At 31.5% G+C, this 19,266-nt stretch overlaps 1 protein-coding gene across 2 annotated transcripts; it reads left to right on the forward strand.

The window, feature by feature from the left end:
* Positions 1–1,678: 1,678 nt before the first annotated feature.
* Positions 1,679–18,924, forward strand: LOC663069 (uncharacterized protein). 2 transcript variants are annotated; one of them, XM_015980113.2, is made up of 9 exons: positions 1,679–1,974; positions 6,026–6,196; positions 7,803–7,913; positions 8,033–8,074; positions 8,424–8,566; positions 9,772–9,954; positions 13,339–13,488; positions 13,667–14,095; positions 17,826–18,924. In XM_015980113.2, exons 1-9 carry the CDS (start codon positions 1,953–1,955, stop codon positions 18,357–18,359), a joined length of 1,785 nt encoding a protein of 594 aa, XP_015835599.1. In that variant the 5' UTR covers positions 1,679–1,952; the 3' UTR covers positions 18,360–18,924. The 2 variants fall into 2 exon arrangements, with proteins under 2 accessions (XP_015835599.1, XP_008193141.1); XM_008194919.3 differs by lacking the exon at positions 8,033–8,074 and having other exon boundaries at positions 1,680–1,974.
* Positions 18,925–19,266: the final 342 nt, after the last annotated feature.

Raw genomic sequence — 19,266 nt, forward strand, 5'->3', positions numbered from 1 at the left:
ATTGACAGAGGAACATTTGTCGTACTTTAGATAGTTATAGTAATTAACTCGTTTGTAATACAAGTTACCGTTCCAAATTTTAAAAAATAAACCCTGCCTTTTGTCTCACCTCAAATAAACAGAAAAAGTGCATAAACTGCTCGAAAAATGTTAGGTATATTAATGTTTTAATATACTCTACTCTACAGCACGTAAATAAATTTAACATCAAACAAATTCTATAAATTTCCCAGCGTTAGAATCTGGAAAAGAAATCATATGTATTTGCTTCTGACTTCAATCTTTTTATTAGTAGATTTCATCTATAATTCATAAGATCCTCAACTTTTTTGCAGTCGGTTTATTTGAATAAAACATGAAACAATAAATACAATTTTAGCACAAGTTTTCTAAAAATTCATGATAGTTCTAAAAATTAGATAAAAACAGCAAAAAAGTTATTTGTAATGTCACGAAACATGCATTAGATTTTGAACTATTTCCTTAATTTTTCAAGATATTAATAAAAAATCTGCTCCTATCTATTTTTAAAATTTTTATTTTCCAAAAAAAAAGGGTTCAATTTTACTATTTTATTTTTTTCTATAATTTTACGTTGCCCCTGACTTTTTTCAAAGACCGTACATTTTTCTGTATTATTTACTGCACAGGCTCTTTCAGCCATTACTCATCATGAATTTTCTATAATATAAATTGAAAGTATTAAAAATGGGTTCCACGCAAAACCCGCTATAATACAAAAAATTATATTTACTTAAGACTTCCAAAAATTAAAGATTTTGGACAGAGAGACAAAAAGTTTCGTAGTTTTGATATTTGTTTCTGCACATTTTCCTGTACGACAAGAATAAAACGTTCTTCGATTTTAAAATGCGCTTGAATTATTTTTATTCTGATCAATAGAGACAACTGACAAATTATTTTGTTATAATCGTTACAATATTTCACAATGATTGATTGTGAGCAAATTATTTATTTACCTTCATTGACTTGGCCTCTGTTTAATAATTGTTCCATCAAGTTGAAATTTTTTCCCCAACTGACAACCCCTTATTAGCTCCTTGTGAGAAAAGGAACTAAAACTATTATCAGATGGAATATTTATGTCATGAAATTCCTTTCGGGTGAAAAAAGTTATTACAAATTTATTTATGACGCTATCTGTGCTCTCGTTGTTTGGAAAGAGGGTTAAGAGGCTGCGATATTTTAATAATGCGTCCGATTTATTAATAAAAGTGGAGATTTATGTCAATAGAGCAAAGAGAAATTTTTGTACCAAACGGTTTTTGTTTAAACTACATGCCTTCAAAAAATAAAATAAACAATGTGATCAAGTTTCGAAAGCTCCAAAAACTGTACGATTTATTTTAATAGTAAATACATAGTTTAAGCAAAAAACGCTTAGTTCCTTACTTTCCCTGGGTGCTTCAAAGAGTAGAATAATTTTAATACGTCTTGAAAAAAATCGAGTCTTTTTGAATCATTTTTTAGTAATTATTTTTTTCTTCCATTTCCGCGCCCAGATCTGCCATGGGTTTGCGGGAAACCCATGCGCGATGGACATTGATGGTCAAGCAGAACAATGCGTCGTCGCATTTCTATGGTAACGACGTCGACCGTCGTCGAAACCAGCTATCATTAATTATTCAAATTACCGAACATTTTCACGGCCTTTCTAATAGAAATCAACTAGTCCTACGTTAGAATCGGCGCGAAGAACTTTCGTTGACGGTTCATTCAACATTTTGCTGAAAACTGATTTAGCGGTGATGGCAAAGTGAACTGAAACCATGTAGTGACAAAAATGAATTTATTCCCTCGTAAAGACTCAAAAGAGTGGATTAAAAACGATCTCGCGAGCTCCATGAATAAATCGCAAACGTTTACGCGGCATCCGCGTCATTCTGGCGACTTACTAAAAACATACCAAACTATTTTTTCGAGGATATAATATGGGAATCTGCTTGGATACAGGTGAGAATTGCGCCAATTTTATTAATTGTCGATGGGTTTCAAACTCGCTTTCTAACGCGCACTGATGCGGATTTCCATCAAAGAAAAATGATTGGCACAAAATCGATATACTTATTTATTGTAAACTTTTGTTATCTTATCTATTGGAGCCTTCTGTAGGTATATTTCATTAAAAAGTTGCTGCTTCAAATCTACTTAATTAAACCTACAGCAGTATCTTGCTGAGTTGTGAATCATTAATTCTTTGTAACTTTAATAAGATATTCGATTTTATTCAAATATTCATGAATACATTGATTATAAAACTTGTTTTTTAATAATGTTATATCAAATCAAATGCAGTTCTTTTTTGAAATAGTTGGTATTGGTACTTATTCTAACGCATACTTTATTTCTTTCATTTATACAGATTTAAATTTTATATTTATATAAGAAATATTGGCTCAAAAAACTCTACGTTTTATACGAAATATGCTCGATTTTGAAATTTTTGGACAAGTGATATATTGATGACCTACCATTATTTCAAAGTAAAAAAAACACTCCAACTAACTCACACTTCGACAAATGATTTTAATGGCCAGAAAACCATATTTCGATCGATCAATTCAATTTTTTTACGAAACTGTAATTGAAGTTAAGAAAAACTAAAAAAACACATTATCATTCTTCAGCACTTTAGGTGCGTTTTGTTGAAAACTACTCATTGTAGATTATTACAAAATCGCTCTGCATGTTTAAAAATTATGTTACACATTTGTTTTTTTCAGTACAATTTCAGTGCTTTTTTACATCAAACACAAGTAAACATTTTCATTAATAATCGGGTGTAAATCTCGATAATGGAATGCTTTTTCCATATTTCACCCAGTTTATTAAATGCTGTTTTTAAAAATTCAAGACAAGCATTTGTAAAAGCTTTCTTGCAATTATCATTTCCACAAACGATTATCCTTGATGCGCATCTATAACTACTAAAATAAATATTACTCGATCAATAGCTTGCGACGATATGACTTCTAGTAAGGCCCTCTCAAAACACAATACTTTTTAAAGATATGACCTGTTTTTTTTTAAGTTTTAAAAAAATTAAATGTTTCAATATTTTTATTTTGTTTTAAAAGAATAATACAAGTTAAAGCTGCCGGAACAAATCACAAATTTTAAAAATATTGCAGTATGTTATTCGGTAATTTAGGATAAAGTTATAATAACTAGTTAGTTAAATAAAATATTTAAATAACTCTAATGTCAGTACTTTTTACCATTATTTTAAATAACTATAGTTGCAAATATTGTATTACAAAATTTATATTATTTTTATTTTTTAATTATACACTTATCTATGTAGCAATTTTATCAGAATTACTAGAAAATGCCGATTTACTTTCAGAGTCACTTTCTCGGTTAGGTTAATTTTACTGTTGCTGATTCAATTCTCTTCTGGAGCACTACAAATTACCATTAGAGTACAAACTTTAATGAGCCGATGACAGATATTATTTTATTAATATACCTTAAAAAAGAAAAAAAACGCATATAATTATTAATTAATCATTAATCATCTATAAATACAGTTTTTACATCAATTTTACAGACAGGGTGTTTTATCTCGTCAGAAAACTCTATTTTCTTTTTAAATCGTTACCAACATTATTTGTATAGTATGTCTTCTACCTTAAAAAACAGAGCCAAATCCTTACCCTTGAACATGTTAATAATTAAATATAGGTTGATTCAAAAGTATCGGACAATCATTCGGATGCTTATAAAAGACATCAAACTAAATTAAAAGTTCCTATGACAAAAAATTGTTTGAGCCATTTTTTACGAGATATAGCTCTTCAAAGACAAGTTTTTGGTGCTTCAGATCATATTTTTTTGACTCTAGTTAGCAAAAATGGCAGCTTTTAGAACATTAAATAAATACCTGTTGAAAAAAATCAAGAATTAAAATCTTATGATGTACAAAATAACTAAAAAACTTTCAAATTTGACAATAAATTCAATTCGACATCATAGGAAATAAAAGAGCAAAAATCAAATTAAAAAATATGTCAAAAATAAGTTGCTTGAAAAAAATCTGACTTCAAGTTTATGCTTAATGAACGTCTTTTCTCTTCACACAAAAGTTTGTCCGTCATTTTTGAATCACATACAGTGAAAATTTTATTTTGCTGAACATTAATGTTTTATGGAACATTGCAATGCATTGACATGGATTTTTTAAAAATGAACATAGAATTAACAGTGCTAATTCAGTGTAATGTTCAGCAAAATAAACTCTTATTTTTTTTAAACTAAACATAGGATTACTGTGTGTTATGCGCTGTTCTTTAAAATATAATGAAAATGTAGTAAATTATACAGACTGTTCTCGAAGATGAGGCGATTATTGTAACATGTGAAAGGATGCATTATTGTAAAAAGTTTTAGCTTAAATCGTTTTAGTAAAGTGTTTTTGTTAATGGAGATAATTTTTCTAGTTTTTGAAAATTTTTGATCCAGCTTTGTCTTTGATTAGAGCTTCAAAATAATCTACCTCTATCTATGGATGCCAAATTTTTCATATTTTTTTTAATTTTTCAATGCTCTGTGGATTCTCTGAATGCCTGTTAATAAAATAGTAACAAATCTGTAAGCTCCTTATTGCTGTGAAGGTGAGTCAAATGACAATTGTAACCTTTATTTTTACTAATGTCAATGGCCAGCTTTAAAAATTTATAAAAAAAGAAATTATTGTATCTTCGTTATCATCAACATTCGCAAACACTACAGCTACACTGAGTGCTGAGAGGGTCTTGCTAATGGTTATAATACAGAGTGTATCAGAAATACGTGTTTTAATTTTAACTGGTAAAACAAAGCTCAACAAATAAAACTTTTTTTTATATGTAATGTAATTTTTTAATAAAAACATCAAAATTTTTTTTTAATTTGGAAAAGATAACGTACTGAAACGTTTACCCGCCTATGGGTACAAAAATAAAAGAGCCGGACTATTTTCGTTGTGATAGAATCGGACAATTTAAACAATTTAAAACAACAATGAACATTGTTAGAACAGTTAAAATTATAAATAGGAATTTTGCAAAATGTTATATAGAACAGTTGTTATAAGTATTTGATGAGTTTTATTACGTAGTAAAATTAACACACGTATTTCTGATACACCCTGTATGCAGGAAGCAACAATACATTTTCAGAAAAACTTTAGAATTTATTTCATGTTTCATTTATTATCGTACTGGTATGCTAATTTGAAAAAATGAGATACGTACATTGAAGTAAACAAACCCATAAATGTTGAGCGGTTTATTTTAAGAAAACATAATTTTATTGATTGGTTGCAGGCCTGTAATTACGGAGATTTGAGTAATTCATGTTTTTACACAACTGCAACAATATTATAAATAACAGCCTCATTAAACTCAATTTCGCTGCAGGCTTATGGCGTTTGATAAAAGCTCTCTAGTGTTGTAAAGATCGCCCTTGCGATATTTTTTGTATAAATATTTACTGATAAGAAAATTTACATTTTCGTAAAATAAAACTACTGACGTTTTCAGATATTGTTGAATTAAAATAGTGTTGGAACGAAAGCTCAACAGGCGATTCAAGTAAGACATTTATGAACCACTTTTGCAATTAAAATATGATAAAAGCCTAATTGTTGCACGCAAATTATCTTCCGCTCACGCAACTAGTAAATTTCCTCCGACTGCTACTTACCATTAAAAAAACCAACTAAAATGCCTGATTTTCGCGTGCGTGATCGACAAAAGCTTAAACATTTTGCATTTAAAATAACAAGGAAATGTTTCGCGTGATTACACAATGGCCGATCATTAAGTATGGCGCAAGAAGGCGCTATTTATAAAGGCAAATTTAAAAATAGGCCCAAGCTGCGTTAAAAAGGAAAGCTCGTAACCTTGAGTATTGTGGTGATATGATCGGTCAAGGGGAGCCCAGTCCATACAATAGGTGGACGCATTGTCTGTAATAAATTACAAAGCTCACGCACGGGAATTGATCCTTTGATTTGCTGCAGAGCAAAGTGATGGTTCTCAAGCTTTCGAAGAAGGGCAGGACACTTGGGTGCAGAACACGCCACGAAGAGCCGAACCGGGCTCCACAACACCACCAACCGGAAAACTACCAATGCAAAACGACACAGACGTGCAGTTTGAATCGCCAAAAGTGCCGGTTATATTTGTTCTCGGTGAGAAATACTACGTTATATTATTTATATTAACAATGATGGAAATGCATCATTATATGCGAGTGAGAAATTTGATCCACGAGTGCGCTTGCGCACGAGTGGGACACTTCTCACGAGCTTTATGATGGCATTTTGATCACGTGTGATATACGACATTTAATCTTACAGGTGCACTGTAAAAAAATCAAGAAATTCAAATAAATATATGTCTGTAACATTAGCACAGTTCTATATATCAGTTTCCGTAGTGACCTGTTGTTGCTATAGTTATGAAATAAACAGTCTCATTGTTTTCCTCAATTTGTCCCAGATTTACTCACTTGTGAGTGAAATTTGATTTTTATCACTGAACACAATGGTATAAGGTATACCTAAAAAACTGCACCTGTAAGATAATAGTATATTATATTATAAGTGATAGAAATGCATTATTATATGCGAGTGAGAATTTTGATCTACTAGTGCGCTTGCTCACGAGTGGGAAACTTCTCACGAGCTTTATAATGGCATTTCGATCACGTGTGATAAACGACGTTTTATCTTGCAAGTGCATTGCAAAAAAATCAAGAAATTCAAATAAATATATATCTGTAACATTAGCACAGTTCTATGTATCAGTTTTCGTAGTAACCTGTTGTTGCTATAGTTATGAAATAAACAGTCTCATTGTTTTTCCCAATTTTTCCTATACTTACTCACTTGTGAGTGAAATTTGATTTTTATCACTGAAAACAATGGTATAAGGTATACGTAAAAAACTGCACCTGTAAGATAATAGTATATTATATTATAAGTAATAGAAATGCATTATTATATGCGAGTAAGAATTTTGATCCACGAGTGCGCTTGCTCACGAGTAAGATACTTCTCACGAGCTTTATAATGGCATTTCGATCACGTGTGATATATAACGTTTTATCTTACAGGTGCACTGTAAAAAATCAAGAAATTCAAATAAATATATGTCGGTAACATTAGCACAGTTCTATATATCAGTTTCCGTAGTGACATGTTGTTGCTATAGTTATGAAATAAACTGTTTCATTGTTTTCCCCAATTTTCCCTAGATTTACTCACTTGTGAGTAAAATTTGATTTCTATCACTGAAAACAATGGTATAAGGTATACCTAAAAAACTGCACCTGTAATATAATAGTATATATATTATAAGTGATAGAAATGCATCATTATATGCGAGTGACAATTTTGACCCACGAGTGCGCTTGCTCACGAGTAAGATACTTCTCACGAGCTTTATAATGGCATTTCGATCACGTGTGATATACGACGTTTTATCTTACAGGTGCACTGTAAAAAAAATCTAAGAAATTCAAATAAATATCCGCCTGTAACATTAGCATAGTTTTATGTATCAGTTTCCGTAATGACTGTAGTTATGAAATAAACAGTCTCATTGTTTTTTCCAATTTTCCCCAGATTTACTCACTTGTGAGTAGAACTGACAGCTTTATCTCACTCGTGAGAGAAATTTGATTTCTCTTACCAAAAATAATGGTATAATGTACCTAAAAAACTGCACTTGTAAAATAAAAAAAATGTGGTCCACCACAAATTGGGCCGGTTTTGAGCAAGTGCCGAATTTCAGGGGGCCCTGGCAGCGGCAAGGTGACTCACTGTGACAGCCTTATGCAAGAAAAGAAAGGCATAACACACATCAACATGACTGACCTCCTCCAACAATACGCCATCGGCAACGGTAAGCAAAATAGAAATTAACGTGATTACAAGCAAGTTAGGTACAAATATTGCATGAAAACGCTAATCAATACGTGTGTGACGTTCAGGAAAATGATTCAATTTTTGTTGAACCCCTAGATGGACAAACGAGCTTAATCAATATCGGTAGCGTTCCGACAGGTAAATCCCCTCTTGAGTGAATTCTAGACGAATGCTGTTTGCTCTTACACACGTGTAGATGTAGGTGAGGCTTGGTAAAAAATCATTAGCTTGGCTGTAAACTCGCTATAAGAATGCATATCGCAGTTATTACGAATTGATCGAGAACCTCTCCACCAGTCATCAGCGGATTATCCAATAATTTTCCTATTGATTGTTTCAAATGCGCTACAATTACCACAAGCGACTCGTTCAAGGTTTCACTGAAACTCTCATCGGAACCTAATCTTTGCTGTTGGCGTGTGAATTGCACAAGCATGCGGTTGCGAGTTGAGCTTTCATTTCGACGATTTAATTCACCGCTTTACAGATATGCAAGATTTCGGGCTGTTGTCGAGTAAGACCGTCACCGAAGTGCTCATGCTTGAGATGAAGATGGCGCCAACGGCCAAGACGTATCTCGTCTCGGGGTTTCCCAGGAACATGAGGGACGTCGTCGAGTATTCGGAAAAGGTGAGCTAAAAACAACGGAAACTGGGCGCAATGTAACGATTTGTGCTCCGTAATTATGTGTTTAAATTCGCGTGCTTAAGCACCTGATTAACATAACGTTTAAGGAATGCGGGTTTTTAACGACAAAGCCAAATGTTAATGTAATCGAAAACAAATCTCAAAAATAAATTTAGTTTGTGTAATTTATGGAGCAATTGCAACACTCAACTATTGGCTTATAACTTGTAACTTATAACTTATAACTTATAACTTATAACTTATAACTTATAACTTATAACTTATAACTTATAACTTATAACTTATAACTTATAACTTATAACTTATAACTTATAACTTATAACTTATAACTTATAACTTATAACTTATAACTTATAACTTATAACTTATAACTTATAACTTATAACTTAATTTTTTACAGCTTTCTTTCTAATATTTTTCTTGTATTTTTAACTGTAATTACAGCGTATTGAAAAATATGTGGCAGAGTGCAAATTGGTAAAAGCTTGAAATTTTTTCAAATATAATTTACGATAAAATTTTTGCACCTTGTTTATATCTTATTATTAAGAATTTAATACTTAATCTGTCTGTATTTTTTTGTTAGCAACGTATGAACTGTTATACAAATACAACCATTTATTCAAATTCATTGCTCTAAAAACTTAGACAGTAATAAAACAACTGCGCTCTCTGGCGAGATTAACTATCGAGACCGGGAACGTTTTATTTGTTCTTTGTTTTATATCCTAACCTTTTGACATCCGTATTTTCAATTTAAAAAAAGAAATAAATAATTTTTACTCATCGTTTTTTAAGGTACGGAAGTTTTGAGTATAAAAAAAACAGACCATAGATATTCATATAGCCAGCACATAATTATTGTAACGGATATCTTTTAATATATGGGTCTAGATACTGTCGCTTGCAATTGTAGATCCATACCCACAATTTCCCTTATGCCACGTATGAATAGTTAACACAGGCGACAAGTGCTCTCTAATTAAATAAATTTTATTGAGTTTTCTATCGGAACGCTTATTTATTATTCATAGTCACATTTCCTCACCCATCGCAGTAAAATATATTTCCTGTGAAAAGTTGATTAAGCTTGGCGAGTGATTCATAAAGCAGACATCGATTTTTCCCAATCGTAAAATTGATTGTCTTGACGATGTCAACAATTTGTGTTGATTTGATTGTTTCAGATCCAGATGTTAAGCGGTGCGATTATGATCTCTTGGCGGCAAAAAGTTCTGGAACGACAAATCGATTACGGTGCCAAATTAGGTCAAGTGGTTTTATCATTGGCCAGAATGGAACTCAACAATTTTTACAAGAATGTGATGCCAGTAGCCGACTATTTCGACCAAAGCAATATGCTAATATCGGTGAGTAAACCTTGTGCAATTTGAAACGCAAACACCGGCTTGTTTACTACTGGAAAATCCGAAGCCGTTTAGAGTCATTGTTTAGGACTTCCGGCAATTCAAGACTCCGGCTTGGTCCGGCATCACGCGATTTCTCGGCACGATTTTTCCTGACTTGCGTAAGCAGTGCGCAAAAAAATCATCCATTATAATATTGGTTATTGATTTTCAATCAAGTCGTTGATGATGTTACAAGTTTGTGAAATTTTCAGTAATCGTAATGTGCCCTCACAATTAAATTACGGACACATTTAAAAAGAATAATGTTTTATGCGTGTAATCAATTACATCGTAGCGCGGTTGACCTCTAAGCAGTGACAACGTTTTCAATGTTAAACAATACCGAATATCGATCCGATAAAAGATAGGTATATGCGTTGGTAATTTTTTCATAATTTGTTGTTTAAAATGAAAAATGATTCGCGGAAGAAACATTGCCCCTTTCCCACAATTATTGTTCAAAAATAAATAATTATATTATAAATAATATAATATAAAATTGGGAATAATAACAGGGCAAAAATGGTTATACATTTATTTCAAAGGAGCAACGTACGAATAAACAAATATAAATTCATTAAAATATTGGTCTGTAATTTACTATATATCGGGAAAGTTTTAAACAAAGTTGGTGTACCACTTAGTCATTCAACTGCAATAAAATGTTACGTAAAATGTCATTCACTTGGTTAAAAATATAGCAAAAAATATTTTTTTTGCGTGGCGCATCCACCATTTATTACATATTTTACACGCAAACATAGAAAAAGTTGCATGAGCTGAATTTATATTCACCTAGCGATATTTTGAAGCAAATAAAATGTTTAGAAGTTTGTTAATCACATCATTAACGAATTGCAAAGGACACCTCAAACAAAATTGATTCAAAACTGTAATATAAAAAATGACACAGATTGCTTTTTTTCACCCTATTCATTGTCAGTTTCTCTTATTATAACATGCCAGCAGTAACCAGTTAACATATTTTTATTTAAAAAATTTTTGTATTTTATTTTTTAAGACTATAAATCTGCAAACGTTGTTTTAGTTTAGTCTCCAAAAAAGTTTTGGGTCATTATTTATTGCATTTACAATGTTTAAACCCCGTTTGAATTGAAAGCTTGTCACAAAGCAAAACATGTTAACAATAATAATTTATTCACAAAAGAATTATGGGAAAAATTATTATCCCGGCGCATCCACCATTTTTACACAAGTCAACTGTAAGGATCAGTCCTGAAAGCCTATGGTATTAATACAAATTGTTTTGATTTTGATATTACCTATTTAATTGGTAGCGGTACTTAAAAAAATATGCACTTTTTATGTTTTATCTTGGTTTATGTCGTTAAATTCTATAGAGGCCATTTATTAATAAAGATATTTTTTTTCGAAGAAACAAATTTTCAAAGATTTTGGTGTAATATGTAAAAAAATTAAATGTGATAAACAAATGACATATATGTTAGTAATTTGTGATTAAACAGACATAAAATTAGTATAAATTAATTGCGGGTTAAAGAAAAAAATTTTTATATATTTTGACTGAATTTAAAACGTTCAAAGCCTTTTAAAAGCATTTCACAAAACAAAACACGTTAAGAATAATAATTTATTCACAAAATAATTATTTAAAAAGTCAATTATCCCGGCGCATCCACCATTTTCACACAAGTTAACTGTAAGGATCAGCCTTTGATATTAATACAAATTGTTTTTATTTTGATATTATTAATTAAATTAGTACCAGTACATAAAAGAAAGATGCATTTTTTATGTTTTACCCTGCTGTATGTCCAGTTGGCAATCAACTTAAATTCTAGTGGCTATTTATTAATAGAGATATTTTTTTCGGTTTCTTTCGAAATAACAAATTCCAAAGAACACCACAAACAAGATTGAATTACAACTTTTGAAATATTAAAAATAACATTGATTGCTTTTTTCGCACTGACTATTAGTGTCTTATTATAACCTGCCAGCAGTAACCAGCTAAAATATTTTTATCCAAAAAATCTTTGTAGTTTATTTCATAAGACTTTAAATCTACATCGTTGTTTTGATTTAGTCTACATTTACTTGACAATATTTTGAAGTAAATAAAATGCTTAACAATTAGTTTAACACAGATATATCGAAAGCCAAACTTGACACCAGAAACAAAAAAATGGTTTTGGTGTAATTTATAAAAAAAAAACAAATGTGATAAACAAATGTTCAAATTAGTAATTTGTAAGTAAACAGAAAGTAAAATCAGTATAAATTAACTGTGGGTAAAAGAAAAAAAATTGATACATTTTTTATTGGATTTAAAATGTTCAAAACCTGTTTGCTTTGAAAGCTTGTCACAAAGCAAAACATGTTGTTAGTATTAATATATTTACAAACGAATTATTTTTAAAAATAACAATTATTCAAATTATTTAAAATTAATTTTAAAAAAAAGGCTAATTATCTGGGCGCATCCACCATTTTTACACAAGTCATTCACGAGAATCAGTCTGATAGCTTATGATTTTAATAAAAATTGTTTTTATTTTGATCTTACCAATTACTTGACATCATTTTGAAATAAATACAATGTTTAACAATTAGTTTAATACAGAGATAACGAATACCCAAATTGGCACCAGAAACAATTTTTTTAAGATTTTCGTGTGATATAATAAAAAATAAACGTGATCAACAACTGTGACATATTTGTTAGTAATTTGTGAGTAAACAAAAAAATCAGTATAAATTAACTGTGGGTAAAAGAAAAAAAGTTTTAATACATTTTTTATTGGATTGAAAATGTTCAAAGCTTGTTTTCTTTGAAAGCTTGTCATAAAGCAAAACATGTTAATAATAATAATAAATTCACAAAAGAATTATTTTTTAAAATGTCAATTATCTCGGCGCATTCATTATTTTTACACAAGTCAACTACTAGAATCACAATTACACAAATTGTTTTTATTTTAATATTAGCAATTAAATTGGTAGTAGTACATAAAAGAAAGTTGCATTTTTTATGTTTTACCCTTATTGGTAGAGATATTTTTTTAGTATACTTCCTTTGAACATTAATTGTTTGAGATGTAAAGGTTTATGATCCCGGCGCATCCACCATTTATTGTCTTTACATTTACGTAATTAATTTGAAAAAATGTCTGTTTGCAGTGCTATTAAAAGCCTATTTGCCGTTTAATTATCCGAAAGAGGTCCTCGAAAACACGTCACACTTGTATTATTAAAGCAAACGTTTCGGTAATTAATAATTTATTCACAAAGCCATAATCTGTCTCATCAACAACGCGGTCAATAATTTTTTCCCCGTCTTGTTAATTAAGAATTAATTTCCAGATAAACGGCGAACGCCATCCTTCTAACGTCTACAAGGACTTTCGAGCAGCAGTATTCAAAATTCTCGGAATGCAAGACAACCCTCCAGTATTCACAAACGGCAAAGTGGCCACCGTCCCATCGGACGTCACCACCGAACTTCCAACAATGGTAAAATTCGCATTACTCTACCCGAAATTTTCCTTTGTTTATTATTTCAACCGATCGATCATAATAGACTTATAAATTGTACATCACAAAAGTAAAGCATAATCGATAACCACAACAACGCATCAAAGCAATGTCCGAGTCAATTTTTTATTGGCGGTAAAACGAAAGCTTTTTTCAGCAAGCGTTACCTCCGGCCCATGTGCAAAACCACGAGCCCGAAAGGCCCAAAACCCAGGTGATATCAGTGACCACCAACAACCAGCATAATTACCAGTCGCCTGTTAAGGCCGGCTGGCCCCCCGTTTTGTGGGTAATTGGAGGCCCGGGGAGCAACAAGGCGGCTCTGTGCTCGCAAGCGGCCAAAGACACCAGGTGGACTCACATCAGTCTGGGGAAGCTGCTCAGAGCCGCAGCTGAACCCCCGGATCCGAGACACAACAGCGAAACGGCCAAAATTAGAGAGAGCATAAGTGCAGGAGAGCTGGTGCCTTTGAACGTCGTGATGAAGTTCGTGGAGTCGCATATGGCGGCCAATATGGCGGCGCCGGGAATCATCCTTGACGGGTTCCCGAGGGACATGACCCAGGCCACCGAGTTTGAAGCTAAGGTGATTTCTACATTCCCCAAAAACGGATTTTTTGCAATTTATTTAGAAATTTAAAATATTGCTTTAAAAATAAATAATAATTTCTTTGTAACTACTTCAAACCAAGGTTGTCGTTTAATTAAAATAATACAAATAATAATAATAATAATAATAATAATAATAATAATAATAATAATAATAATAATAATAATATATTAATAATAATAATAATAATAATAATAATAATAATAGTAATACAAAAGATCTATAGGGTGAGTCAATAGTGGGTTATTTCTTATTTCTGAATTTTTATAAATATGCAACCAATAATACCGATTCCAGATGACCAAATCGGTATTCGTTAAAAAAAATAAATGCAATCCAGGATTACATTGTTCTAGGTAGTGTCAAGTTTGTCTTTTGCTGAAATTTCATTATGAATTATTATTATTTAAAAGATAAAAACCAGTGTTGATTCAAATAATATTTTTAAAAAACAAAGTGTCTAAGTGGTTAGTGTAATTAGTATTTTTGGTTGCATCTCAGGATATGTCAGAAGTTACTCACTATTGACTCACCCTGTACAGAAAGAAATGGTCCATTTTCGGAGTCGTATTAATTAATTAGCACATGAGTCACATTTGCTGGACTAGAATTAAGTGTTTAATCAAATACTAACGACTGACGTCATAATTACCACCCACATAAACATTTGTACTTTCTCGGAGTTCTACCTCTTTCAAACGTGTAATTTTCTCCATGCCTCAATTAAATATTTAAGTGTTTCATGAAGGCCGAACCTGAAATTACATGAAAGCTGATGTTTTTCTCAAGCGTCCTGTTTTCTCGCTCATTTGCATACTTGAAACGATTTTTGTGTGTTTTTGCGTCCCAAATATTTTATACTATCAGCTAAAGTGACTGAACGTTCTGCGCTTTAGTTTAAGAAATAGCACAAAGATCAGCGCTTTATGTTAATTTCTTTTAAAATGCATAAATATAAATTTGAAAATATTGTTTATTTTACTGAATCTGCGTTGATTTTTCTAATTGCAAATGACTTCGAGCGATGTGGTAATAATAAAATTAAATGATCCGACCTGGGTCTAACCAACAGAGAAAAAAAAATAAGTGTAAGACTCTGACTTATAAGGACAACTTAACTTCAGGAAGGAATTTGCAGTCAAAAAATTCGATTACTTTCTACAGTAATTTAATACATTAAGAGCTCGTTTACAGAAACGTCATTAATTTAATCTGCAATTAATTGCGTGATTAACTGATCACCTGACGGAATTAAAATAATTTTATTGGTCTTTTTGGTCTTTTAACAACGATTTAAAATTTAATGAAACTTTCTAAAAACCGGCCCTTAATTAAGCTAATATTTACAATAAGTAACCAAAATCTTAATTACACAATAGTAATTTCTTTATAAAAACACGTTAATTAAAGATTTTAATCATTTTGAAACTGTTTTATATTTCTATCAAAATTAATTTTAGGTAAATTCTCTAGCGATATGTTGGTGAGCGAATAACTATTTTGAGAAAGGGTTTCTTTTATGCAGTCAGAATCAAGGGTAATTGGGACGGATTTATAAAAGCGTCATTAATTTAATTCGCAATTAAATGCGTGATCAACTGATCACGTGACCAATTTGAACAATTTGATTGGTCCATTCGCATTGTTAACTTTTAACAATAAACTAAATTTTAACACAGCTTTCTATAAACCGATCCTAAGGGCGTTATCAATTTAATTCGCAATTATATGCATGATTAACTGATCATGTGACCAAACTGAACCAATTTGATTGTTCTTTTCGCATTGTTAACTTTTAACATCGAATTAAAATTTGATGAAGCTTTCTATAAAACGGCCCTTAAGTTATACACAAAAACTCAATAAACACACTAAATATAGGTGCATCATTGCAACGAGTAATTATAAAATTATAATTATAAATAAAATATCAATTCAATTATAAAATAAATAAATAAAAATGGGGCATAATTTTAAATCGTTTATTTTAAAACCAAGTTAAACGAATTTTTCCCCACGGGGTACAAATAAACTATTTGAATTGGGAAACAATGTAAATTGAAATTACAAATTACTCATAAATTAAATAATCGCGAAACTCGTTTCAGTTCGTCACTACATTATTCAATCACACATTATCTTTTGTCGAATTGTCGCTAAAGTTTCTAAACCCATTAATTTTCGATCAATTTTCTGAGATCGAAAACTATCAGTAAATCGAACAAATCATAGTTCGCTTGAAGTTCAACAAACAAAATTAAATATTTATTTGAACACATTTTTTAATAGCCAGCCAATTTAATAAAAACCCCAACATGGCATTTTACCAAATTATTTTTTTAAATAACGTTGATAAAAATGTAAAATAGTTGTTGATTATAATTAGATCTGTTAGTGCATGAATAATTTATAAATAATTTAACAAAAAACTTTTAGAGAAAATACAGTGCTATTTTTATTGATATTATTTAGGTAGTAACCATAATTATTATTATTATGCATAATGCGATTATGTATGAGACGAGCTGACTTATAGTAATAGAGTCGAATAATAATAGTTTATTATACAAGTAAAGAAAAGTGGTTCATTATCTGTGAGTGATGTGTTTCGGGAATCACGAGCAAATAATGTCAACTTTTCTTTACGTGTATAATACATACATCGGTACATTGAGATTTTTTTTTAATTTTTTCAGCAATAGAATAAAAAAGTCACCAATAGAATAAAAAAATCACCAAATGGCCACTTAGTAAGATAAAAAAATAACAAAATCAAATAATGTGCCATAGTAACCACTTGTAGAATAAAGGTGTACTACCTCTATAGAATAACCAACAACATTTTTATTACCTATAAGAGAAACATGTATTATGTACGGATTACAAACAAAATTTTATGTGCAGGTGCGTTTCAGAAAGCTTTTAGCAGTAAAAGTTAACTTTATTTAAAACAAAAATTATGATTTTTGAAACCAAGTGCTTTGGCCACAGTAAATTCTGACAGCTGAGGCCAATTTTACTATTTTATTTTACTAATACTCCAATGAGGCACATTATAGCCGCTTCTATGAACAGTTAGACATAAACACTTTGTTGAAATATTCACGTTTAGAAAATCCATTTAGTGTTACCTACATCTTCAACTACTAATTATACAAACACAAACCAAAAAAGTCCTCGAAATAATATTGCAAAATTTGAAAAAAGTCGTCACATTTTGGAGAGAGAATTTAAATTGAATAAAGTGGGACTTTTTGAAAAGAATTTTTGGCAAAGTTCTGTCGGTTTCAGCAGAGTCTGGACTAGAATAACGACGCAAAAGCACATTTAGTTCCGTTTGAATCATTGAACTACAATTCTAATAATTCAGCCAACAATTATAATCGTATAAAAGAGAACTCTCTCTTACACGGGCTTTTAGACCACATGTCAAGCAAGTTTCTTACAAGTTCTTTATAAAGAAGTTAGTTATCAGTTATCACGTTATCAGGAATTATTAAATTCGGGGATATGACATGAATCAGTTACTTAATAGTTTATTAGTTAGCGGATGGTTGTTCTTTAGTTCTTTACAACGTTAATACTCGTTGTTAATACCACAAGCCATAAGCTTAATATGGCGCTCGATATGAATTATGTCACTGAATAAATAATTGAATACGAAACACTACATTAAATTAATTAAATTAATTCGCATTAATTTCAGTTCAAGCAGAAGCCGTCGATAGTCCTCCTGGACTGCTCGAAGCTCCAGCTCGGGCGAGGGCGCCTGGACGACAGCGTGACAGCTTTCAGGCGTCGTTTGGAGATTTTCAGGCAGTCGTCATTGCCGATGCTGAAAACCATGGACAATATCGGGCGACTGACGATCGTGGACGGGGACACGGACACGGCCCCCGTCCAGGACGACTTCAAGGGTGTGGTGAAAGAGCACATCGAGTACATCAAGCGCCAGCAGCAGGAGCCGGCGGCCGCCAACGGCTTCGCCAACGGGCACGTGCCCAACGGAGAGGCCACTCTCCAGGACCTGGAGGCCGAACCCATCGAGACCATCAGCAAGCACGTGGGCAACGGCGTCGCCCACTCGCTGGCCAACGGGGTGCGCACCATGGCCAATGGGTACACCAATGGGCACATACCCAACGGGTACGCCCGCGATTTGCCGCAGTACACCAGCTTCGATGGGCCTGATAATAGACAGATGTACAACGAAGTTAACTACATGGATGGACACATTTAGTGATCTGATTTGTGATAATACGAGGACATGTTACCTACAAGTATTATGTGGGTAGTTTTTAGTTGTAGTTTAGGTGTGCTCAAGTGTGCCTTATGACGGGAAGGTTCAACGATTGATGGAAGGTTTTATGATGGGATCCAACAGTATTCTCTAGATTTTTAAGCAGCAATTTTGTATAGTAATTAAACACAAATTATTTAATAATGTTTTTACTGAAAAGACCGCTGGTCGGTTCTATTATAAGTGAATAAGTGGCAAACATTTGAGATTCTATAAGATAGTAGCACGAAAATCACAGCACGAAATAAACACAAAAATATTTTCAAGTGTCGAGTAGCATTTTCATCCTGTCGATGTTTAAATTATTTGCATTACTTAACTAATTGTATTTTTTCGAAAAGTAAAGATAGGTGATTATGCTACATATAGACTGACAAATATTTTTTGTAAAATAAGGATTTGTGATTACCTCAAAATTATAATTATAAAACCTGTTTCTTAATCAAAGATCCAAAAATATTACTGGATTTTAATTTATTTACTTTATACTGAATCGATTTTTCGCTGTCAGGAAAAAACAACATATCAATAAGTTTGGTTCTTTATAAAAGAAAATCAAAATTAAAGTACCTATATTTGTAAGTACATATTTAATTTTATTTAAATAATTTCTTATTCAAGTTTTACTTTTAAGTAATTTGTATATGTTTTATTGAAAATTGTCTTTCTGTAACCGTTTAATAAAGGTAATCCAAAATTAAAAAATGTTTTTTGTCTAAACCGAATGGAAATGGCACTTGATACGAATAAGTATTGCTATTTTTAATTTATTTCCTTTGAAAGTTGCACTCAAAACGTGGGTAAGTATATCTAGAGTTACGTTGCATTGTTAACAAGATTAGGTATT

Source organism: Tribolium castaneum, chromosome 5 (genome assembly GCF_031307605.1).
Source record: "Tribolium castaneum strain GA2 chromosome 5, icTriCast1.1, whole genome shotgun sequence".
NCBI lineage: Eukaryota > Metazoa > Arthropoda > Insecta > Coleoptera > Tenebrionidae > Tribolium > Tribolium castaneum.